Source organism: Xenopus tropicalis, chromosome 1 (genome assembly GCF_000004195.4).
Source record: "Xenopus tropicalis strain Nigerian chromosome 1, UCB_Xtro_10.0, whole genome shotgun sequence".
Classification (NCBI taxonomy): domain Eukaryota; kingdom Metazoa; phylum Chordata; class Amphibia; order Anura; family Pipidae; genus Xenopus; species Xenopus tropicalis.
The window spans coordinates 195212768-195238990 of record NC_030677.2 but is presented as its reverse complement, the minus strand read 5'-3'; the positions used below and the strand labels follow the sequence as shown (position 1 = coordinate 195238990).

The following is a 26223-nucleotide window of genomic DNA, read 5'->3' as shown; positions in this document are numbered from 1 at the left end:
CTGTATTACTGTGAAACAACCTTTAAAAAAGCAAATAATATTCACTTGTGTTTTTAGATCTCAAATCCCCCCCCCCCCCCCCACAGTTAATTACTATGGCGACCGTCTTGCGATTTCTGATAGTATCGCCATTGCTATTTCCTTAAATCGCTTGTTTGTGCCGTTGCCGTTGTGTTAATAGCATGAGTGATAGCTACAGACATTACACCACCAGAATTTTCTTATCCATCAGCACCCATAACTAACAATACCAGCATGGTTCGTATTACAATAAAACAACATATCACTCACCAAGGTTGTTTGAGATTTGCTGTTCGCTTGAAGTGTTCTTCTGTTGTGACCTCTGGGCTGATAATGGCTATTATGTGGGAAATGCTTTGCTTGTTGTTGTGTTAATTGGATTTATTTGGGGGATGTTACACCCTCCAGTTCTTTTCATTATTAAAATAAATCATCTCTTGCGCTCTCTTTTTTTTTCGAATGGAAGAAATAAGGTAAACCCAAAGAAATAAACAAGTAATCAGTGGATCTGCCCAACATAATTGGGTCATTTTTATAGTCTGAAGTTAACAAGACGTAAAACTCAATAAACATGCTCATATCCATTGCATTTTTATTTGTAGATTGAATTTCCCTCCCGGCAATACCTATTGCTTACATGCAGCTGCCTTCTTTAGTTGAGATAATGTTTGTTTGTGTCAAAACTATTCTAAATTCATGGAACCTCTAGAGATGTCTGTACTCACACAACTGGCACCAGGCAATGTTTGAAAATATGTTCCTTTAATTGGTTAACAAAGTGATATCATGCAAAAAAAAACCTTTAAAGAATAGCTGTCAGTATTATGGCAGCAATTTGGCCCAACCATGGCCTTAATTTAGTCTTAAATCTCTAGCCAGTACCTTTAGCCCTGCCTCTTTATGTCATGGTATTCTACTGCCCATTTGACTTACTTTTAGAGTGCAAGAGAATAATATTCCAGACTCCTTACTATTAAATATAGGCCCTTGTTATTTCTTTGTGCTTGTGTGTGCTTCCAATTTAGTGCACATTTAGTGGTTCTAAAGTAGACAATAATGAAACAGAAACAGATCAGTCAATATGTGGGATCTAGTAATTAAAATTTATGTAATTAAATACATCAATTAAATGTATTAAAATAATAAAATTAACTAAATAAACTAAAACTGCTGTCACTGTAAAGGTGGCCATACATGGGCCGATTGTAGCTGCCAATTCGGCAGTTTATCGGCCCGTGTAGGGGAAACAACGACAGGCCTGCCCAACCGATAAGTAGCCTGAAATCGGGCAGATATTGATCGGGCAGGTTAAAAAATTCAGTCAGATCAGGGACTGCATTGGCTCACTGATGCGGTCCCCGAACCAACTGCACCTATTCCAGTCATTATAATTAGATTGTTTGGCCCCAGGGCCAAATGACCGAATTAGCCTAAATTCCCCCGATATCGCCCACCCGTAAGTGGGGATATTGGGAGAAGATCCGCTCGCTTGGCGACCTCGCCAGACGAGCGGATATTTACGTGTATGGCCACCTTTAGACGCCTGAATGGGATTAGGGTGAAATCTGAGAGTAAATTCTTATTTGTTTCTTGGAATTGTCAAAGTGGGTGTTGTGTTGACTGGGTTTTCATATATCTGCTGCAGTGTTATGGTCTTAAGATAGTTTTAGATAAAATTAAATGTTGGACCACAAAGAGAACTTGAACCTAAAAAACCCTATTTAGGAGTTCTATATTAGTAAAAGTCAAGGTCTGGTACTACAGGAAAATGCATTGTTCCAAACATATTGTACATGTATAGGATCTGTTATCTGGAATGCTTGGGACCCATGGCTTACTGGATAAGTCTTTCCATAATAAAGAGCATTATGAGAATCCTAAAGGACATATGAAGCCTTATCAGAAATAATGGGCATCTGAAAGGGTTCACAAAATTGATTCCTTATCCTCTTATAGTGTCAACTCTGTCCTGTAGCTCAAATGCAAACCATCTGCTTTCAAAGGTCACTTTCAGCTAAATAAAGCTCTCCTTGCCATAGTCTTACACTTGGCACAAGCCAGACAGGAGGAGTGCCTGCCCAGGGTAAGAGGGAAGCGTTCCAGACAACAGGTTTTTACAAAACAACTGAACAGTGGATTTAGTCAACTCAAAAGTCCTCAGCATAAGGCCCCCCACGTGGAACCTAGGCGAGCTACAGGTGTCCCTAAGGCTGTTCACTTTCAGCCCTATCCTGAGAGCGGTACGCCCAGGATTGAAATCAATCTAATTCTTCTCGGCAGAGCTTCAGGTTGCTCACCAGCTAGCCTGATTCTAACTCTCACTCCTGGAGTGAACTATTACAGAACTATCCTCACACTAACTCCCCCTACTTGGGCTACCGCTGCCCAGGCCCTATCCCACACCCATCTTCCAGGAAGTTAAAATTAATAAAAAAAGGCAGAGCACATGTTGTCTTCCCCTTTTATAGAATAGAATAATGACATCTACCAGCCAGTTATTGAACTGCCTGAAAAATACTTATACTCAGGATAAGAAAAAAGCTTCCCTTCCCAACTTTAGGGCCAAAATCTTAGGGGACTGCTTGAATAAAGGGTAACTACCTTCAGTCCCCTACTGTATTATAGAAGTGCCCATTCCTCTACCATATCTCCCTATATACCACCCCAGAACATTGGATTATACAAGTCTTCATTCTACATCTCTTTGTATTACATACTGTATGTTTAAAGTTTCTTGGCAATGGGGACAAAGGTTGATCTAATCCAGTTAAATTGCTCATAATTTGTATTTATAGAAGATTTATACATGGTGTTACAGTGACTGAAATATGCGTAATGCTTGACAAAAGGCACACAGACCTCTGCCTCCCCACTGGGAAAGCGCAAGCACCATGAAGGCTTTAATGGAGAAAGGACATTATACAATCATTTCTGAAATGTGGTTTAACAAGTTGGCTCATTGCACTTTGCATTTTAGACTCTAACCATACTATAGAAGAAGACAAAGGGTAGATAAATCCAAAACATACATTTATTGCAAATGCTTTTAAATGTTATTTGTAAATGCCCTTGCTATTGGAAAGCCATATTGATAATAATACACCATTAAGCATTGCCTTCCCATCCATGGTCAGTAGGAAACTCTTTTAGTTTTACCAAACGAAGGATCTATGGTGCCTTCATAAAAAGACAAGAGTGCTGGCGCCACAGACTCTAGCTTTCTGGTTGGCTCTTTCATCTGTGCCACCTTATTTTGCATGGCAATGCAGCGGACCATGACACACAATGAGATATAACCCACTGCAGGGAAAAATAAAGTAAAACAGGTAAATAATAGTGGAATTCTTACCCACTCTTCTACCTGGTCTCCCAAATTATGTATAATTTTTACAGCTTTTAACCTGCTGTTTTGCACAAAGGTATACACTTCAATATAAAATTGTAATATTAATTATACAGAATATAGTAACCTAGAGAGAAAGTTGCCACAGCGCACAGATTTATTTGGCCATCACATGCTTCCCATTGTATTGGAATGCTCTGGAAAAGTGCTCATCTGAGGAGGTGGAATTTACTGGCCTTTCCGAGCTGGAATTGCAGTTGGATCCAGACCTGCCCACAACAAGAGGCTTAGCCGTCCAGCAAAGCAGCATTTTGGGTGCAGGCTCAAATAGGAATAAACAACTGACAAGTTATTGAGTTCAAGGATGGAAAACACTCCCTAACCCCCACGCAGGCTGAATCTGTTGTTCCTGTAAGATAATAACGCTGTGAGAATTATAAAGAAGCACTGTACTTGATTTGATTTGCAGGTTCAATTCTCTTGATTTTATTTTCCTGTGATTTATATATAAAGTATAAACAAAGTGGTCATAGAGGTGAGGGAATAGGGGGACAACTGCTATGGATCCTCTGCCCACGGAGCCAAAATGATCATCTAGTGAAGGAATCCCCAACCTTTGTGAGCCAAACTCAAATGTAAAAGGTGTTGGTGCCACAAACATGATGCAAAATAAGGACTGTGATTGGCTATTTGGTAGCCCCATGTGGCCTGCAGGCCTGCAGTAAAACTGTGTCTCTGTGCTTCCAAAACTTGTCTCCAAGCCAGAGATTTAAAGGGGACCTGTCACTCTAAGAAATAATTCCAATTTCTTTTCTATTGTGTTTGTTAAGCAAAATTAACTTCACATACTATATCTTGTTTCCTTCAGTCTTGGAAATATACAATCACAGCAAGCAGGCAGCTGCCATTTTGTGGGCACTGTTAGTAAGGCAAGCTTTGTATCACCCCAAAATCTTGTGTATGTGCCAGAATGGGGGACCTGATGCCCAGGCCCATGCACTGGTTACACAATTAGATGGTGAGAAGGTAGGGAGAATGTGAGTGCTGAATGGAAAGTTTAAGTAATTGTCTGCCCCGCCTCTATGCCTAAGGCATAGAGGCGGGGCAGGCAGTATATGATTGACAGCTGGGATTTTTAAATGCATTTATAATGGGTTTAAATGTGTTAATATAAAAATGAATTTTGGTTTCATGTTTAATTTGAAAAGGACTTTTATTATACAGCTTTTCATGTCTGGGTGACAGGTCCACTTTAAAAATGGGCAGGAACTGTAATTCCAGGGACTGAAATGAGTCAAGTAATAGTTACATATAGATTAATAAAGAATGAGCTTATCCAGCAAACATTGTTCACAGATGGAGTGGGCTGTACTGCAGTATCTGACACACATAGCCACACCCATTAAAATGCACAATGTGCTGTTCCAATTGTATGCGCCAGATGCATCGCTGGCCTTGAACTCCATCTTGGCCTTGCTGCAGATCTCGCTCCCTTTCCTCTTTCCCTTCAGTCAAACTTTCACGGCAGTTCTGTTATGTTAAAAGAATCTGAAAAAAGTCCACTTTGATGTTATTGCCTTCTCTTCCTAAAGTATCTTATAACCCAGAAACATAAGAACCGCAAGACTTTTTCCAGAATGCCTCCTGTCTGCTTGATACATTTACTGTAGAACTTCTTATATAAAGTTTCTTTGTACTTAGATTTCCTGCATGTAGAGTCAACTTGATTAATGAGTAAAGCCCTCTATGCTCTGATTGATTTCCATTATTTAAACAGCTGTACCGTGTGTTTTAATTACAGGTCCTAGAGGTATGGCTTACTGGCTATTCTGGGCTATAGCAATCCTCCTCTGCATAGATGGTTCCACAGCGGCCACGGACGGTGAGTCTTAATATAGTTATACACTGTATATTTACTGCGATTAAATATAAAAGCTGCGGGTCTTGTTTGAGGAGTTTAAAAAGGTATTTAAAGGGGAACTCCACCCAAACACAACTTAAGCTTCTTGAAAATTAAATATAATTTCAAGCAACTTTGCAATATACATCAGTTAAATAATATGCAGCCTTATCGTGATTGTTAATGTAATAATATGGTTTGGAACAGTTCCCTAAGCCCCGCCCCCTGTTCCCCTGCTGATCTGGCTGACTACTTTGAGACTGAGAAATTTAACAATAGTCAACTGCCCTCAGCCTGCATCCTCCCAATCCCACAATTCCCTGCACACATGATGTCAATAAGAAAAAGGAAGATCACAGTGCAATGCATTGTGGGTTATGTAGTTCCTGCATGCTGTCTGTAAGCTGTGGAGAAGTTGTTACAATTTGTAACATCAATGTTTTAGTCCCTCCTCCCCTGCCAGGATATCAAATGATGCAGAAAGAGAAGAACTGTTTTGCAGCTGGATTTCAGCATATAAAAATTGTATTTATTCATACTTTTTGAAGGAACAGATTACAGTGATAGGTATATTAGGGTTTATGTATTTAGGGCTCTTAATACATTTTGGTTTGGAAGCTGGAGTTCCCCTTTAAGATACATTAATGTAACTGTAAGGCGCTGCAGAGAGGGTTACAGCCTACATCCCTTTAGCTGTTATCCTGTTATTGCCCCACTCAGTGGGTTTGGGCTTGGGTCACACCATAAATAAATATGTCCCTGGTCTTGGCCAGGCATGAAGCTCTGGATTTCAGGTGCTGCTCTTTCCTTGAAGATATAATGAACTTGCATGTACAAACCTAGAGGGAAATAATTAAATTCCATTGTTTCCCACAATCAAACACTCATTCGCCATCTATCATCCATGCACCTTTACACATCTATTCCTCAACAGTCTTGCATCTTACACACACTCAGACACTAATACACCACAGATGCCTGAGTCTTTTACACACACAGACCCTAGCACACACTCCTTGCACTCACAATTACCCACACAGACACTAGCACACACTCCTTGCACTCACAATTACCCACACAGACACCAACACACACTCCTTGCACTCACAATTACCCACACAGACACCAACACACACTCCTTGCACTCACAATTACCCACACAGACACTAGCACACACTCCTTGCACTCACAATTACCCACACAGACACTAGCACACACTCCTTGCACTCACAATTACCCACACAGACAGTAGCACACACTCCTTGCACTCACAATTACCCACACAGACACCAACACACACTCCTTGCACTCACAATTACCCACACAGACACTAGCACACACTCCTTGCACTCACAATTACCCACACAGACACCAACACACACTCCTTGCACTCACAATTACCCACACAGACACCAACACACACTCCTTGCACTCACAATTACCCACACAGACACTAGCACACACTCCTTGCACTCACAATTACCCACACAGACACTAGCACACACTCCTTGCACTCACAATTACCCACACAGACAGTAGCACACACTCCTTGCACTCACAATTACCCACACAGACACCAACACACACTCCTTGCACTCACAATTACCCACACAGACAGTAGCACACACTCCTTGCACTCACAATTACCCACACAGACACTAGCACACACTCCTTGCACTCACAATTACCCACACAGACACCAACACACACTCCTTGCACTCACAATTACCCACACAGACACCAACACACACAGCTAGCACTCACAATTACCCACACAGACACCAACACACACTGCTTGCATTCACAATTCCCACACTCACTAAAACCCTTCCTTCTACTTTCCCATTATTGCTCAGAAAGACTCCCTCTCTGTGCGCCTATTGATATGTTATGTGATGGATTTTAGCAGCATTGACACAAAATGATATTTTACAGATACAGAACAGAGTAATAACATTCCTCTCCCATATAAAAATGACACATTTGATGCCATTGTGGCGCCTCCCCTGGGTACATTTGGTAATCAGATCCAATGCACGTTGATTTTTATGGCAAATATGAAAAGATAATATAACAGCTGCCTTTCTAACGCTAATACATAATGATGTGTGGAAAAAAAGTATATTGTGTCACTGTGGTCAAACTATTTCCATGGATTCTGTCTCACACTGGAAAAGAGATTTCTGTACTAAAGGACACAGTTCCGTTATGAAAATGATGCAAACTGAGGGTTTTTGATGTAAATCTCAAGGGGTCAGGAATTTCCAGGGTCACTTTTGTCTGCAAACCAGAAAATGGAGTCTTTTCTTTCTTTCTTTTTTTTTGTGTTAATTTATTATATAAAAATAGTATACACCAGAATTTGGTGCCAGGGGTCAGTGAACCCACTCATATGTGGGATTGCAGCATCTCATTTAAAATGGGATCATATAAAAAGCATAAAATAAAAAAAAAGTCCCACCCATATGCAGTGGGTTATATGGTATCTAGGACATCAGACCATAGTTCAGAGAGATCATCTGACCCATACAGTGTTCTGAGGTCAAAAGCAAACAGAATTGGACAAAAACGGTTCAGTGGAGTGCACAGGAGGAAGTCAGAATCCCATCAATCAATGTTTTATCAGAGCAGCTAGAGAAGGGGTTGCAAGGCAAGCTGCCAGAGAAACGGAGGAAAGGGTAACAGAGAAAACGGCACAGAGAAGGAGTTATAAGGAGATACACATAATGAGAATGCTAGCTATATTTGGAGTCAGTCTCCTGTGTAACGTATTCATCTAAATATCTGATGTCTCTGGAAACCATATAAACCTTTGCCAAACCATAATGGCTCCAACCAGGGATTCCATCTGCGAACTGCAGTTTCTCGCTTGTCGGCGCTCAATGGGTTTCCTAATCAGCAATTCTGAAGCCAATAATGCGATGCAGGAGTTGTCACTTTGCTTCATGTATTCCATTTGCTTGGGGACCTAATAAACTCCTGTCAACGGCAAAGAAAACTTAAAAAGACAGTAAAGTCATCTTAATGAATCAGACTCCATCTGTAGGCTAGTTTCACTATTCTTACTCAAAGACAAGAGATCCTTTGCACTCGCCCATTATCAATATATATAGGGCATTAAGACATTCTGCGCATTAAGCTACCAAAATGCCAAATGACAAAACAGGGAGGGTGTTTTGGTAGCATAATTGACAAAATGGCTAAATAATCTATATATATTGATAATGGGTGAGTGCTGAGGACCTCTTGTCTTTGTCTGGATGAATTTTGTGGTCAACTTCATTGCCGCTCCTGTCTAAAAATGTCAAATATAGTGGTGAGCACAACTTTCCCTTCTTTGCTATGGTTAATTCTTACAGCTCACCAGGACTGACACTTTCATTGATATTTCAAAGCACTGAAACTCAACATGAGTTTGTTAGTTATGGCAGTGGTTTACATCCCAGTTTTCAAATAGTGCCAACAGATTGCCAATTAGATTGAGATTGTGGCTTTGACTGGGCCATTGTGGGCCTTGTATTTATTTTTATTTCTGAACCACTCGTGTATTATTTGGAATAATGGACTGAAATCACTCCTGAACAGTCTGCAAAGTAGCACATAGGGATTAAAAATGATTTACTGTTATTGCTGCAAAAGGTTTGTTCTGCCAGATCATTATGCAAATAGCATATTTGATGTAATGTTACCCAGGGTTTGCCTTTCTGTGAAATGCTTTCTGTAATTGGTCAGCTGGTAGGATAGCTGGTAGAGTACCGAGTAATGGGCTAGAGGGGGTCTCTCTTTTAAAATGAGGCAATAACAAAGGCAGCATGGCATTCCAATTACAGTGATCTTAGGTGTAGCGTTCAAAAACATTAAATAACCAAACTGCTTCAAATTATCCAAAAAAATGTTTTCATTTTCAGGAGCTCACAGACAAGCCACAGGATACACTGTTAGGACTGTGTTGTTCCAATTCTATTCTGTAGTATATGCATGTCCATGGGTGTATGGGAAGCTTAACTAGCAGAACCCAGTGAAATGAGCCTTTGTGCCCAGCTTTTATGCTCCGAGTGAGTAGGAAGAAATAAACAGCAGAATTTTACACTTCATTAAAGATATTACCATTAGAAATAAACAGCGTAGGAAACTGTCCACACTTTATGTACTGCATGCTGCTAGATTGGCGTTGTTTTGTTGCTTCTAAAATACGGCAGATACACCTACTGTGTAATAATGCTCCCCGAAGAACCAAAAATAATCCTGTCCCATTTACTGTGTCTTTATATAGTACCTACATATTGGGTGCTTTTTGGAAAGTATTCATGAAGGAGAATTGCACAGTGTTTCCCTCAAAAGTTACAGTTTTATAAAATTTGTATTTTGGCCAAAATTCTTCATCCTGGCACATTGGTATTGCCCGCTTTTACTAATGCAGTGCAGTTAATTACCAAGGTTTCAGCCAAAGCCCAATCTGGCAAAAAGCACTTGGACTCAACTCTGTATAAAATCAACAAATCGGTTGTATTTTGCACAGCTATTAAAAATTAAATATCAGTAACCTTTTATATTTCATTGGAAATCCCAGACTAAATTGGGTCAGAAGGGAGTTTAAAACAGAAAAAGGGGTGTACATGTATGAAACCTGTTATCCAGATTGCTGGGGATATGGGGATTTATGGATAAGGGGTCTTTCCATTATTTGAAAGTTCATTTCTTAAGACTGCTAAAAATCATTTAATCATGAAATAAACCCAAAAGGATGGTTTTGACACCAATAAGGATTAATTATATTTTGGTTGGGATCAAGTACGACATACCATTTTATTATTACATAGAAAAAATAAATCAATTTGAAAAATGTGAATTATTTGATGAAAATGGTGTCTTATGGGAGATATGTACCAATAATTTGAAGCTTTCTAGATAACAGGTTTGCCCTTGAGCTGGGTACCTGATGGCCCCGGATGCCCCTTGTCCGTTCCCTACCCACCCCTACCTGCAGCCCTCATTGGAGCTCTGTCATTGCTGCCTTCCCTAAGGCCGGGGGGACAGGGGGGACAGGACAGGGCTTAGCTGCATGTCCTGGAGCTGCTCTCTGCTGGATTTTTCATCTGGTGCTCAGTGCAAACTGCAACACATAGGGGGGCAGGTCCTACTAAAGTGAGCACTAAAAACCTTACTCACGGGCAATTCTCACCCTGGGGCCATCCTGCGATGCCCGCTACCCCCTCCCACCCAGAGGGGTGGCCTTTCCTGCACCAGAGGGGGCTCCAGGTGAGGCCATATTGTGCAATTGTGGTTTCTGGTTTAAAAATGGGAAACTTGGTTCTTAAAGTTACCAGAAGCGTCTTTTTGCTGCCCCTGGTAACTTTTGGGGGGGCTGCCACCTGAGGCGAGTTAAGAAGCAGCGCGCCTGGGCAAATCTTTTCCCCTAAGTGCCCCTATTAAATTCATATCTTGCGTAGCTTGTTTGAATTTAATTGAAGAAGCTTCTGTAGCCTGTGCTATCTTCAATTTACTATATTTATAATGCTTGCAAATTAGCCACACAGCATGTGGGTTTACTATATGTCAGGGTGAATTGGTAGCGCCAGTCTCGCTTGTGACAGTGTAAAAATTGCTGCAACTAAATCCCAGCTTCATCTAATAAAGTGTCACACTAACAATGAGTTACAGTTCTCTTACTTGATTGAGGGGTCACTACCCAGTGTAACGCTGGAACGTGATTTTAATTTGGAGCTGTCAATCTTGACAGTCGGTTGGAAGCAAGAATTATCAGATTATAGCGAGGGGCTGGTTTCTGTTACATTGACAGCTTTCTGTGTTACAGTGCATTGCTGTCAAAAAATAGTAAGATACTGAAATATAAGTCATTTGCTAGAAATTTTATTTTCTTTATGAAAAGATTTTGTAGAACAAGCATGTGTTAAGAGTCAGTTATAGAATAGGGCAGAAGGGAGAATTTTAATTATTTCTGTGTATTCTGTATATATATTAAGTACGTCTTGCCGGCACAACATGTCTTATGCAGCAGGATTAACCCTCCATGTATATATTTTATTTATTTAATTTTTTCAAATAAACACAGGATTAATCCCACTGCATGAAGACCCGTGCTGGCTCTTTTCTCCATTATGTTGATTACTAAGCGGTGCCATTCCCTCAGGCCGTGCACCAGGATCCTTATACAGGAGAGCTAGGGTTGCCACCCCTCCGGTTTCGACCCGGACAGCCCAGTTTTTAGACGCAGTGATCGCCCCAGCGACATCACGGCCTCTGCCCCGTGATGTCTCAGTCTGCCCCCCATCCAAGCTTTCAGCTCAATAATGCTCAAGACCTATATTGTTGTGTTGAGCGTTGGTCTCGGCTCCCGTGGGTACATACCTGCAGGGCAGATTGAGATCAGTTCACACATGTGGTGCAGCAAGTGCTTGTTTAATTGCCTCTGGGTACAGAGCCTCCAAAAACCCCATAGTTACATTATTTCATATTAAAATAAAGTGTTTTGTTGTTGGTAGACGCACACTCTAGGCTGCTGCTATTGAATTGGTTAGGAGCTTTGATTAAAAATGACAGTACTAATCACATTAACAGCTGGGAAAAAAGGGCAACAACATGGAAATTAAATGTCAGGTTCATCATTTCATTACCCTATCCTCTTGCAGTAAAACTGATTTAATCGTTGGAACAACTGTGCTTTTGTGTTTGCACTTGGAGATAAATCCAATACTTGTCGCTTTAGTCTGGGTACTTATTTCCTTTATTTCATCAGCCAAGGGAAGAGCATTATGTTAGTAGCACCTCTAGGCTTAGCGATCAGTCCTAATCATATTATTAAATGTGGGATGATTATGTACCACTCGCTAGAATTAGAAAGGAGGCCTAAAGTTCTTTTAGACTTCATAGGATCTGGTATAAATTAACACATATTTCTTCCACATCCTGCCTGGCTTAATTGGATGGATGCTGCCAAATTCATTTAATTCTCTGCAACCATGAAGTATGCATCTATATTAGCCATGCATAATTTGGAATTATTGTGTGTTAATTTATACCAGATCCTATCTTTTACAGTTAATAAGGGTGCAGTTCAAAAAAGTGTGAAGATGACCAGCAGCGGCATCAAATTAAATGGGCCACACGTGCAAAGATAGAATTTGGCTAGGTTGTGTAAGTTGTGGGCCAATAATTACTCCTTCACTGTGCGATAATTATATCACAAGAGATGACCTTTAGACAAAGGACCATATCTCCAGCTTCTGGATGCCCTCACCAGGACTTCCACGCTGAATACATACTCATTAAATGTCAGTTGAGGATGCCATCATTTAAAGACCATACAAAGGCAAATTGGCTGACAACTTGGAGAAAAGTGGTTGGGTCATCAGCCAAAATCAACATGTATACGGCCATATGTCTTAGGAAGATAATGGTCTGGGTGTTCTTCAGACTGTATTCAGCTCTAAATCAATTAACAGTAATTTGCCTAGGTTGCGTAAGTGGTAGCCCAAAAATGGCTCAACCCGATGTTCAACCCACTGTGCAAACAATTAGATCACAAGGGATCTATCAACTACATAGGGCCGTATCTCCAGCTTCAGGATGCCCTCACCAGGATTTTTTAAGCCTATTAGCATCTGAATGAGTCCTGATCAGATATTGGTTGAGGATGCCATAATTTCAAGCCCACACAAAGGCCAATAGGCTGACAACTTGGTGAGAAGCAGTTGAGTCAGCCCTATGTCTTAGGAAGGTTGGTTCAGGTGTTCTCAAAGGTGGCCACATACGTGGCGATTTGCAATCTTTAGTGCAACCATCGGTCGAAACCGGATAGGATTTCTACCGAAATAGGATTTCTACCTCCTTCTGCCGATTCAGCGCTGAAGGCAGATTTTGGTCAGCCGCCCGATCAAAATCTTTTAACTGGCCCGATCGGCGAGTCGACCGATATCAGCAGCTTCCTGTGATATCGGTCAACTCTCCGACTTGCCATACACGCACCGAATATCGTACGAAACGAGGTTTCATACGATATTATCGGTGCGTGTATGGCCAGCTTAAGACTGAATTCAGCTCTGTATCAATTAACATAATTGCTAATTACTCTTTCCGTAGATTTTGGAAGGATTTGGGTATGTGTGAATCATGTAAATCATTAGATGAGACCGTGGAATATACAGTAACTGCTATTGTGGAAAAGTGCATGCAAACTCTTGTGCAAACAACCAGTCACTAATGTGTCCAATGGCCCATGGCCCCTAATGCTGATTTATAGCTCTGCACTAAGTGAGTCTCCCTGGTATCTATAGTAAAATGCCTTTTGTTTCCAGGGATAGCTGTTTGTTCATAAAACCTTTATTCAAAGAGTCTCCCACCGCACTATATTTCTTCAGCGAATACTAGTGGAGTTAACATGCCAGCATCTCTAAAGGCTCAGCATACACAGAGGGAATTTATAATGAGAAAATAAGTGCTCTTTTATGTGAGAAATACAAATTGCTCTTGATATTCCTAATGTCTTTTCGTTATGTACCTATTTGCATAATTGCTTAAGAGACTCTCTGGTTTTATTGGCTCACAAAACCCCTGATACTAATCACTTTTTAAAGCGCTAAGTGTAACTCATAGATAGGATGGATAAATAACACTGATTATTGTATCAGCTAATAACCAAAGACAGCTGTCAGCTCCCTTTCTTCTTACTCCAATGACAGTGTAAAGTAGGCCGAGAAGAACTGTTTATGGGACTGGCACACCTGCATTCAGTATATTCCTATGCAGAGTTGTGTTACTAATACAAAATCCAACATCTGTACAAGGAAGCAAGTTGCAGTCTTGATAATAAAGACTTAAAGCAATGAAATTCTATTACAGGTATGGGACCTGTTATCCAGAATGCTCGGGACCTGGGGTTTTCTGGATAAGGGGTCTTTCCGTAATTTGGATCTCCATAACTTAAGTCTACTAAAGATCATTTCAATATTGAATAAACCCAATAGGGCTGTTCTGCCCCCAATAAGGGGTAATTATATCTTAGTTGGGATCAAGTACAGGTACTGTTTTATTATTACAGAGAAAAGGGAATCATTTAACCATTAAATAAACCCAATAGGGCTGTTCTGCCCCCAATAAGGGGTAATTATATCTTAGTTGGGATCAAGTACAGGTACTGTTTTATTATTACAGAGAAAAGGGAATCATTTAACCATTAAATAAACCCAATAGGGCTTTTCTGCCCCCAATAAGGGGTAATTATATCTTAGTTGGGATCAAGTACAGGTACTGTTTTATTATTACAGAGAAAAGGGAATCATTTAAACATGAAATAAACCCAATAGGGCTGTTCTGCCCCAAATAAGGGGTAATTATATCTTAGTTGGGATCAAGTACAGATACTGTTTTATTATTACAGAGAAAATGGAATCATTTAACCATGAAATAAACCCAATAGGATTGTTCTGCCCCCAATAAGGGGTAATTATATCTTAGTTGGGATCAAGTACAAGTACTGTTTTATTATTACAGAGAAAAGGGAATCATTTAACCATGAAATAAACCCAATAGGGCTGTTCTGCCCCCAATAAGGGGTAATTATATCTTAGTTGGGATCAAGTACAGGTACTGTTTTCTATTTACAGAGAAAAAGGAAATTATTTGTAAAAATTAGAATTATTAGCTTATAATGGAGTCTATGGGAGAGAACTTTCCGGTTTCCGGATAAGGGATCCCATACCTGTATTGATATCCCATTGAGGGTCTGGTGCTTGAACCCCAGTCCTCCCTTTCTTCTGCTTTTTATTATGGATGCACAACTGAAATTCATACACTTTCTTTTCGAAGCCTGATGCTTGATTGGTTAGTGGAACTCTGACTGAGAATGCCAAAGACTTGGTGGGCTGTTCTTTTAACCCTAGTATTGTGAGTATTAAAATTAAATATTAAAGTTCCTTTTTTTTCTGAATAAAATCAAGATTTGGCTTATTGTTTCCACAATACTTGATATCTGCTGCCCATCTAACTGGTCGTCTTGGGGCCCATTTGGATCTCCATATCTAAAGCCTACTAAAATATCAATAAAACATTAATTAAACCCAATAGGATTGTTTTGCCTCCAATAAGGATTAATTATATATTAGTTGGGATCAAGTACAGATACTGTTTTATTATTACAGAGAAAAGGGAATCATTTAACCATGAAATAAACCCAATAGGGCTGTTCTGCCCCCAATAAGGGGTAATTATATCTTAGTTGGGATCAAGTACAGGTACTGTTTTATTATTACAGAGAAAAGGGAATCATTTAACCATGAAATAAACCCAATAGGGCTGTTCTGCCCCCAATAAGGGGTAATTATATCTTAGTTGGGATCAAGTACAGGTACTGTTTTATTATTACAGAGAAAAGGGAATCATTTAAACATGAAATAAACCCAATAGGGCTGTTCTGCCCCCAATAAGGGGTAATTATATCTTAGTTGGGATCAAGTACAGGTACTGTTTTATTATTACAGAGAAAAGGGAATCATTTAACCATGAAATAAACCCAATAGGGCTGTTCTGCCCCCAATAAGGGGTAATTATATCTTAGTTGGGATCAAGTACAGGTACTGTTTTATTATTACAGAGAAAAGGGAATCATTTAACCATTAAATAAACCCAATAGGACTGTTCTGCCCCCAATAAGGGGTAATTATATCTTAGTTGGGATCAAGTACAGGTACTGTTTTATTATTACAAAGAAAAGGGAATCATTTAAACATGAAATAAACCCAATAGGGCTGTTCTGCCCCCAATAAGGGGTAATTATATCTTAGTTGGGATCAAGTACAGATACTGTTTTATTATTACAGAGAAAAAGAAAATCAACTTTAAAATTCTGAATTATTTGATTAAAATGGAGTCTATGGGAGACGGGCTTTCCATGATTTGAAGCTTTCTGTATAATGGGTTTTCCGAATAACAAATCCCATACCTGTTCTGTATAAAAATAGCATTCCACATATCACCAGCTCTTTTTCAGCTAAGGGCACTCAAGTGAAGCACCACGTTGGGCCAATCTAAACATTTAGCCATAAAGAAATCTATTAGATGACATGGGGAGTCAGCTACAGAATACCAAATGCAGGATCTACCATCCATTAGATATAAAATATAGTGATACAGGTGTGACATTATTCTCCTATTCTCTAGTTCTGGCTTCATTGTCTGTAATAGTAAGATATCTTACTGTCCAATATTGTTATGTAAAAAGTGTTGGGGAGCCACACAAGCATGAAGAAAGTTCTTTGGGGATGTTAAATAAGGGCTGTGATTGGCTATTTGGTAGCCCTATGAGGCTGCTAACCTGCAGGAGGCTCTGTTTGGAGTCTCTGTGCTTCCAAAACTTGTCTCCAAGCCAGAGATTTACAAATGGGCACCTACTTTGATTCCACTGGGAGCAACATCAAAGGGGTTGGGGAGCAACATGCTGTTCATAAGCCACTGGTTGGGGATCACTGCATTGGTGCAACATGACTGATTCAAGCTGTTAAATCTAAGCATTGGTTAGCGCTCTTGCTATATTTTCTTCCAGAAGGTTTGAAAGCATTACTGATAGTCTGTCACGTGAAGAATAATGACTGCTCTTCAGGCTGGGCTTGGGAGATAATAGCACTGTTTGATAGATGCCCTTCTTTCCAGAGCTGAATGCTTTTCCACAGCTTGGTCAGTGAAGTGGTTTGCAGCCTTTTGATTAATGGAGTCTCTGTCCATTTCCGTATGTATATTCTTATTTGTCCATTAAAGGGCATAGCATGTATGAAATGGCATTTTAGCCAGCTATGTTCATCCATATAAATGGCAGGCACAAAGAAACTTCACTTTGCATGGCAGCCAATCACTGGTCACATAGTCCCGCTTAACAACTGAGGTTGTCTAGGAAACACAACTTGAAGTCAGTTTAACTTAATAGCCTTTAGAAACCAGGAGTAGAACATGGGGACAAATAAACACAGAAACCGCATAAAAAACCCTTATATAGTCAATATATGTTTAAAAATGTTTTAAATTGTTTAAAATGAGTACACATTCATAACCAAGAACTTATTTGTATTAAAATGTAATGTGATATAAGCATTGAAAACCCTGCGCTGATACTGCCATCAATGCCACACAGATTCAATTGCCTTCCTATAGTAAAGCAATATAGAGAGCAGGCCGACCTGTATGGGAGGCTTAAACAGCCCCCTGATCACTTATTATTATAAATGTGTATTTCAACAAATAACAAGGAGATCTCATAGCAAGAGGCAGCCATTAGGCACTGAGCTAGAAGGCTGTCGGAGCTGCCATCTGCTGCCAGCAATGCTCTTTACCCTGGTAGAACCCCTCAGGGCTGGTAAATATCACTGGGCTGGTTTTTGTTGTGAGTCTGATATTTGACAGAAGGCCAAGGAAACTGAGCTGTGGGAAGTATAATTTTAATTCCTGACCTGAGAGCTATGTAAATGCACTTACTTTCCTATCTTTGTGTACCTATTGCCAGGAATAAACCTTCCTGCCCGTCTTTGGTTTCTTGGCACGGTAAAGAAATGCGTTTCAGTTAGTTTTGTCTGGCTTTTGTTGTTGCCAAGGCAAGGTTTCGGCTATCTGGCTGGGCTTCTTATTATTTAATTATATTAATATTATCCTTTATTTAAATAGCACGGATATGTTCCAAAGGACTTTACAGAACCTTTAAGCTAGGGTCACAGGGTTGCACTGAAATTAAATAGCGACCAGCGCAGCTCTTCAAGACAAGTCCCTAAATTTTGATTCGATCTGGTAACCCTACAGAGCACTTTTTTATATGACCAGAAGAAAAAACAAAAATAAGAATCCAAACCAAGTATACAAAGTCAACAAAATGAGTAAATAAATTAAGAGCTACTATTACTAGGTTAATTATATCAATTCATACCAAATAAAAAGTGGAGACCCGGGTGTATATACCCCAGGTCTATCTCCAAATGGCAAACAATCAAAAATTCCCAGCAAGGTCAAATCCAGCTCAAATCAAAAGGATCATCGTTTTCCAAGAGTGGTCCGGGTGCTTAAAGCCCCACACCTGTAGCTAGGGAAGGTTTGGGGCTTGGAGTCATCCTTCATTATATGTATATGTATATACTGTATGTCTTTATATGACCAGGACACTTTATTGAATCAGAGCTGAGCCAAAGATGCCTTGTTTTCATGAAACATAGAAGAACAGTGCCTTGGCTTGCCCTGGCTGAACCATTCTTCATAGACCTCCTGAGGTTATCATTAAAGTGTTCACACAAAGTCTGCAGATTAGTGCTGCCACAAATTTCCATGCAGTGCACCAGGCATCAACTCTTCCACATGTTCATAGGCAGCAATATTATAAAAGCATGTCAGGTGAGCCCTTAGTCAGGCTGAGGGTCATAATAAAACTCAGCTGAAGATTGGGCTATTGCATCTAAACCCTATGGAGAAGTAATGTGAAGGCTCATATATATGATAGATCAATACTATGAGTGTTGGTTGGGCTGAGGTCCATTTCCAAAACTCATGGATGACCAAATCTACCCCCACCCCAACTCAGCAGTCCTTCTGTAATTATGCTGTTGCTTCCAAAAACTATGGAGAATAATAACAGTAGGATAATTTATAGATGATCAAGTAAACAAATAGATCAAGTGAAAGTATGTTTTTTTTTATGAAATTTAATTTGATCTAGTGTTCCTCCTTATCAAAATGATATGAATGATAAAGAAACTACTGGAGGAGTTGAATCCTATGCTACAGAAATAAGCAGCCTGTGCTTTCCAGATGTTACAGAACTAGTTTGGCTAGGGAAGGGAAACATCAGACAGAAAGCCAACCCACTCCCTGGCTGTGGCTGAGGCATAACTCCAAGTGGCTTCAATCTATCAAGAATATTTTACAGCAGGGATTAAGTGTACTTGCCAGGCATGTTGGGGGATGTAGATAAAAACAACCAGTAACCTTTGACGGCTTAGATGACTACTAATTATAAAGAAAAGTATATGCTGTGCTACCATAAACTGCCAGACTAGGCTTGTACAGAGAAACTGGGGTATCCTGGGCACAGCCAACAACCCTATGCTTCTGACATCGGTGCCCCATTCTCCCCAAACTTACAAACTCCTCCAGTGTGGGCCTGTTATTCCATGTCTTTTGGGAGAATTTCCCTTTGCAAACATGCGCTCCCCAGAGATGTAGCACAGCAGCCCTATAAATTTTAAAACACAACAGTGCTTTTATCTGAGGCTTTACTTGCCGTTTAACATACAAATAGCTGCTGTCTTTGGAAAGTGATGAAGCAGCCCTATGCAATGTATAAACTAAATTATGGCCATTGTATTTGACCCTAAAGGGTTGGTTTACCTTTAAGTTAACTTTTAATATGTTATAGAATGTCCTATTCCTAGCCGCTTTCCAATTAGTCTTTATTATTTGTAGATTGTAAGCTCTTTTGGGCAGGGCCCTCTTCGCCTCTTGTATCGGTTATTGATTGCTTTATATGTTACTCTGTATGTCCAATGTATGAAACCCACTTATTGTACAGCGCTGCGGAATATGTTGGCGCTTTATAAATAAATGTTAATAATAATAATAATAATAGTTGTTTAATTATTTGTCTTTCTCTTTCAAATTTCAAACAGTGGGTCGCTGACCCCGACAGCCAAAAAAACTATTGCTCTGCGAAGCTACAACTTTATTGTTTTGTTTTGTATTACTTATAATCCTATTCAGTCCCTCTCCTATTCATATTCCAGTCTGTCATTAAAACCATTGCCTGGTTGTTAGGGAAAATATGAACTTAGCGACCAAATACTAGCTGTAATACTAAAGTGAAAAGCTGCTGAAAATACCACAAAAAATAAAGACCAATTTCAAATTGTCTCAGAATATCAATATCTGCATCATACTAAAAGTTAATTTAAAGGTGAACTACCCCTTTAATTTGGCCTTTCATTGAAGTACTTAACTTTGATATTGGCATTGGGCATGTCCCCTAGAGTGCACTAATGGGGGACTGGTCTTTGCCCCCTGTTTATATCATACTTCAACAGTAAGCACTGAATAATGTAATGTAAAAAAGACTCATTTACTAATGTAAATGCAAAATTGAGCATGAAATTGCAATCATTAACATGCTATACAGATAGGTAGCTGCATCAGTACATGCTCCCCTATACTAGCCCTTGAGCCAAAATGCTAGCTGTGCCTGCTTTACTGCATTGGTGCAATTGGAAGAAACAGAGCCCTGGATTTAACACCTGCCCTTACTTAATGTTACTCTTAAGGCCCCCATGGTTGATGTTCTACACAAGCAACCAACCTTATGAATGGCACAATAACGCATTTTCCAGCAACAAGATCATTTCCATGCCGTCTGCCCTAAAATTTCCATAAAAACAATCTTAAAATGATATGAAAGGACATGGAAAAAAATCTCATCTAGCGCTGGCTTTTGGCGAGATGCCATTGGTTAGAGGTGAAGTTTGTCACCGCTCACAGGTGGGATCTATCTGCCACAGCTTTTCCTGTGGTAATTTTCTTACTTTAGGGCATTTTTATAACCCTATTCAACACAAACCTACTACGATTTCTCATTTATAATACTGGCAGTTTCCATAAACATTATGGCGTGTCCCATAGTATTTCTGATTGATTGGCCTTCCCTTGCTATTCTTAGTACTGCCTTTCAGTATCTCTACATGGGGATGCAAAGCACTAAAATCCAACAAAATTCATGCACACCATGTGTAATTTATCATATTTTTTTTTTACTTTTACCCATCATGTTGAGTATTGACAGACCTGAGCAAATGGCTGGAATTAAAGAAAGAGGGATCTTGGGCAGCTCTGGCTGTGTAAATCAGTAATGTCTCCAGCCCTCTGCTGTTGGGAAAATGCAGCTTAGCAAATAAATGCAGATATAACTAGTCTGATATATCAATTTATATGTGACTATGTAAGCCACCTGAGCCTTTATTTATTCTGTTATTGTATCATGTATGTTGGTTAGACATCACAAAGCTGTTACAAAATAATAATAATAGTTTAATAAAGTAAATATTCTCTGAGTCAAAGTAGGGCTTTCACACCGCTTATTTTATTCATTGTTTTGCCACATGTTTCTTCTGTTCGCTATTAAATGTTTTCCCAGTTGCTTATAACTTGGATGGCAGATGCTGTAAGGGCGTGCAACGTGGCCTCTGGGCCCATCCAACCTGGCCAGTAGCAAGGCTTGCGTGCGTAGTTCTCACTTTATTGTTACCTTTGGGCTTTGGGTAGGAACATGGCTGGTGTTAGTGCGTTCACAGGGTGATTCATCTTCTGGTTATTGAAGAAAATTGCCTACAGTTTAACGATTAATCCATAAAACAGGTGGCAAACATAGCAACTAAAGGCAAAGATGAAAAGATGTAAATTTCTTTGGGAGTGCTGGGCACAGCCCTATATTGATCAATCTGCAGTTAGAGTTATGTGAAGGGACAAGGGGTATGACTACCCTGCCCCCCAAGTGTCCAATTGGGGATACCACTGCACAATGGGCTTTCGGTAAGGAGTATGGTGGGTATGATTGTGGGTGCAGGTGCAGGGGGAGGTGTACATTTTTACCTAACTTTACAAACTCAAATACATTTTCTCCTCCTTTATTATTTAAGTATTTTTTTTAATTCTCGCCAATTTTTTTTTATTGGCTGCCAAATTCTTCTGAAGTTACCTGAGATTCCCACTAACTTCTCTTGAATGGGTCCGCCAGTTGAAAGTTCTTACAAAAGGACTGGCTGGTGAGCCCATTGGATAGAATGATTCATGTTACCTTGATCTCCTGAGATGTTTAGGTGCTCACCAAAAACTTTCATTCGGTGGAGAAGAAATACATTTTTCTCTCCTCATTGATGTGCTACAGAACAGAATGCACACTTTGCATGGAAAGCATAGGAAATGTTGTGAGCTTAAAAATATTTACTAACTAACTAGACAGCCTGGGAGCATCTTCTGGAATCCAGTGTTGCCTTTAGATATGAATTGAAAGCAAAAATAATTAATATTTAGAATATGATTTACCTGATATATTTTACTTGATATGTTTGCATAGGGGTATGAATAGGAAGCTGTTCTGCTAACTGTACACGGGATAGTTCCCCTCATATCATATTGCAATAAAAAGTGGATATTTCCTTTGCTTTACCAGGCAACAACTGTTCCAAGGACCATCTCCCAGACCTTGGAAGAGTCGTATAGAACATTAACAGCTGGCTAGTGTTCTGTCCATTTACACTAAACTTCCTAATGTTGCTTGTTCGACTCTGTCCAAATTTGTTGGTCAGTCAGGGATTTCTTTTGGTCTTATATTGAATATTTAGTCTGGTAATACAAGGTTGTAAACCATTCCGCTGTTTGTAAAGGACAGGATTTTGTACGTGTAAATAATGCATAGTCTTTAAAAATAACCAACATCGCAGCGTCTAGCGCTGGCTCAGTGCGCGCATTTGTATATTTAGGGACTGAGCGAGCCAGACTGGGTCAGATGAGGACAGGGACTGAATAAACCAGGAGGACGTCCAAGAAAATGAAGCAACTTAAAAGTGAGAAAATCTGCTCCGAACCCAATTTTAGTGCAGTGGAAAAGTAACGTAGCACACCAGGATTTGTTTTTTGTGTGTTTCTTCTTGGTCTTCACTTGTTTTATATTATGCTTTGGTCACCAGGGCACATAATGTCTGTTCGTATTAATTCTCAGTTGAACGTACGCTACTAACATCTTCTGACAGTGTTCTTAAATGAAGCAACTATTGTGGGGAGTAACTGAAGCATGTCTCTCATAATTAATACAACTGCCTGGTCCGGCAGATCACCCACAGCTCCATACTTGACCCTCTGCAACCTGGCTTTCTCCCAAAATAATCAACAGAAGCTGCCAATATCCTCCTCCTAAAGGTCACTATTCTATACTCAACACTTTAGATCTTTCCAAAGCCTTTAATATAATTGAATACCTATCTGAGTCCTTTCAGATATAATTGTTCTCCCTTGGCATTCATGGCTTTGTTCTTTCCTGGCTTTTTCTATTAAAGTTGATTTTTTTTGAGTTCTACTTCTTCCTCATTCTCTTTACTCTCTTTGTTGTGTTCATCAAGACTCTGTATTAGGTCCCTTGCTTTTCTCAGTCTGCACCACATTAAGGAATATTCATGTAATTTGGATTGCAGTACCATGTTTGTGCTGATTCCATAGATCTACCATTCTACTTCAGAGCTCTCCTTCTGCTCTTTGCCCATGCAAATCTTCATCATGATCATTCTTTTCTACCTCTTCATCGTGCTCTTCACTCTCTTTGTTGGCTTTTCTCAAGGCTCTATCTTAGGTCCCATGCTTTTCTGAGTTTGCACCACATCAAGTAAAATTCATATACTTTGAATACCAGTACCATGTTAATGCTGATTCAGCAGTTCTCCCAATCTACTACACAGCTCCCCTTCTATTCTTTCAAGTTACAGATTGCCTTCCCCCATGGAAATCCCTTCACTGGCCCCCAATTTCCTCTCAAATTAAATTCAAGCTATTAACACAATTAAGTCTGATTGGAGCAACATTCCGAGGTATTTATTCCAGGAAGATCTTTGTACAAGTCATTCTGAATTGAGAAAGCCAGTCGGATGACTGTCTTCAAGAAAAACACAGCAAGTCCAGTTGACTCTGTAAGCAGTTAAAACTATAATGGCTGTTGCAAAAGAAACTCAATCATATATATTTAGTATTAGATTTCAACAGTATACAGGTATGGGACCTGTTATCCAGAATGCTTGGGATCTGTGCTTTTCTGGATAAAGACTCTATCCCAGGGGCGTATTTAGGACTGGTGCTGCCTTAGGCACCAGAGCTAAACTTGCCCCTATGCCGTAATTGTGATCTTAAGTGTTATAAAGTTTAAGGTACTGTTTTATTATGATAGACAAAATAATGGGTTTCTGTATAACAGATCCCATACCTGTTTATTAGAATTAATTACTTTCTGTATAGATTTAAATTTCCATTACAAAAACAAATTATTTTTTAGCAAAAATGAATGACAAACGTGGAAGATATGTTAGGTATCTCTTTTAATTAAGGCATTTAGTCACAGTCATTAGACTGATCCTGTTTTCCCTAACCAAAGAGATTTCTAACCTGGCTGAAACATACAGTATTTCCCCTCCATGACAGCAAGACAAGTTTGCAGGATATTGGAACAATTGCACAGCTGGACCTCTCAGAAGTGCTCATGTTCTTGCTTGTTTCCCAGGGCTCCAATTATCTTGGGAACAATCCCTGGGCAGATGTGGTACCGTTCAACTAAACCACTAGAATCCCTGGTTTGTATTCATGTCAACCTGTGACATTCCACTGATAACCTTTCCCTTTTTTCTCTCTGAACTGTATTGAGCTTCTGAACTCTCTGTTTCATGTAATAATATTAATGGCATGATGTTCTCTTTAACTTTCCAACAGAACTAAGCAAAGAATGATAAATACATTGAGTAGCTTCAAAGCCTAGGCAGCAGGTCCTCTTGCATCACTTATAGGAGAGTTCAGAAAAACGGCATTCAATTCTAAAATATATCATATTTTTGCAGCTTTTAGATTTGGGCAACTTAAGCTTTTTAAAAATAAAACATAATTTCAAGCAACTTTGCAATCTACATCAATTAAAAAATATGCAGCCTTTTCATAGTGTTTAATGTAATAATATGGTTTGGAACAGTTCCCTAAGCCCCGCCCCCTGTTCCCCTGCTGATCTGGCTGACTACTTTGAGACTCAAATAAACTGTAACAGTAGTTTACTGCCCTCAGCCTGCCTTCAGCCTGCATCCTCCCAATCCCACAATCCCCTGCACACGTGATGTCAATAAGGAAAGGAATATCACAGTGCAATGCATTGTGGGTTATGTAGTTCCTGCATGCTGTCTGTAAGCTGTGGAGAAGTTGTTACAATTTGTAACATCAGTGTTTTAGTCCCTCCTCCCCTGCCAGGATTTCAAATGATGCAGAAAACAGAGAAGAACTGTTTAAGGAGCTTAGATTGCTTGAAGGGGTAGAGGGAGTAATTCTACCCTTCTGTGAAAGATTTGTAATGTCTAATCTAGCTTAATATGCATAGTTTTGCTTTCACCAGTCACTAAATGATCATATGGTAATAATGAGAATAAAGAATTCTTATTGTGAAGACAGGATAGACCAATTCTGAGCTGAGCATTACAGTATGTCTTCTTATTAACATTGTGAAGACTTGTTATATGTTATTCAGCTCTCTCTTGTTATGTTATGTTCTTCAGCGCTCTCTTGTTATGTTATGTTCTTCAGCTCTCTCTTGTTATGTTATGTTCTTCAGCGCTCTCTTGTTATGTTATGTTCTTCAGCGCTCTCTTGTTATGTTATGTTCTTCAGCTCTCTTCAGCAGAAGGCAGTTTGTATCAAACATATTAAAGCCTTTGCTCACCATACAAGTCAGTAAACATGCAGTTCTTTACAGATCTTTGGGAATGGGCTCTTACATATTGTTGGAGGAAGGGTGTCACATAAGTGCAACTCTCAGGTTAATGAAATCAGTTGGGTGCCAGTGGTTATTAACCAAGTGACAACTCTTCATTTGCAGGAATGTAGAACAGATTTTTTGGAGGCCATGCATAGATGGCACAATACAGTTGTTCAGCGTATACAAACAAACAAAACTTCTAAAAGTGTTTGCCCATCAGGGGCCAGTAATCAGTCTGCAGATAGTGTACTTGAAAATGGACAACCCCAAGCATCTGGCTTTCCAAGTGGAACCTAGATGTGCTACAGTACTCCCTAGGTCTGCACATTTGAGTCCTAATCCTGAGTGTGGCACTTTATTCCTTCTGTTTTACCTGTAGGAGCCTCAGGCTGCTCACTAAATACCCTGTTCCTAACTCTCACTCTCAGGGCCGGATTTCTG

The 26223-nt window shown here is 39.7% G+C and overlaps 1 protein-coding gene across 1 annotated transcript in view; it reads left to right on the top strand.

Annotated features, from left to right (window-relative positions):
* Positions 1–26223, top strand: part of ghr (growth hormone receptor) — a 254640-nt gene that overhangs the window by 167749 nt on the left and 60668 nt on the right. Inside the window, exon 4 of the mRNA XM_002933047.4 lies at positions 5166–5246. Within this exon, the coding sequence (XP_002933093.3) occupies positions 5166–5246 (81 nt within the window). The remainder of the gene's footprint in view (positions 1–5165; positions 5247–26223) is intronic.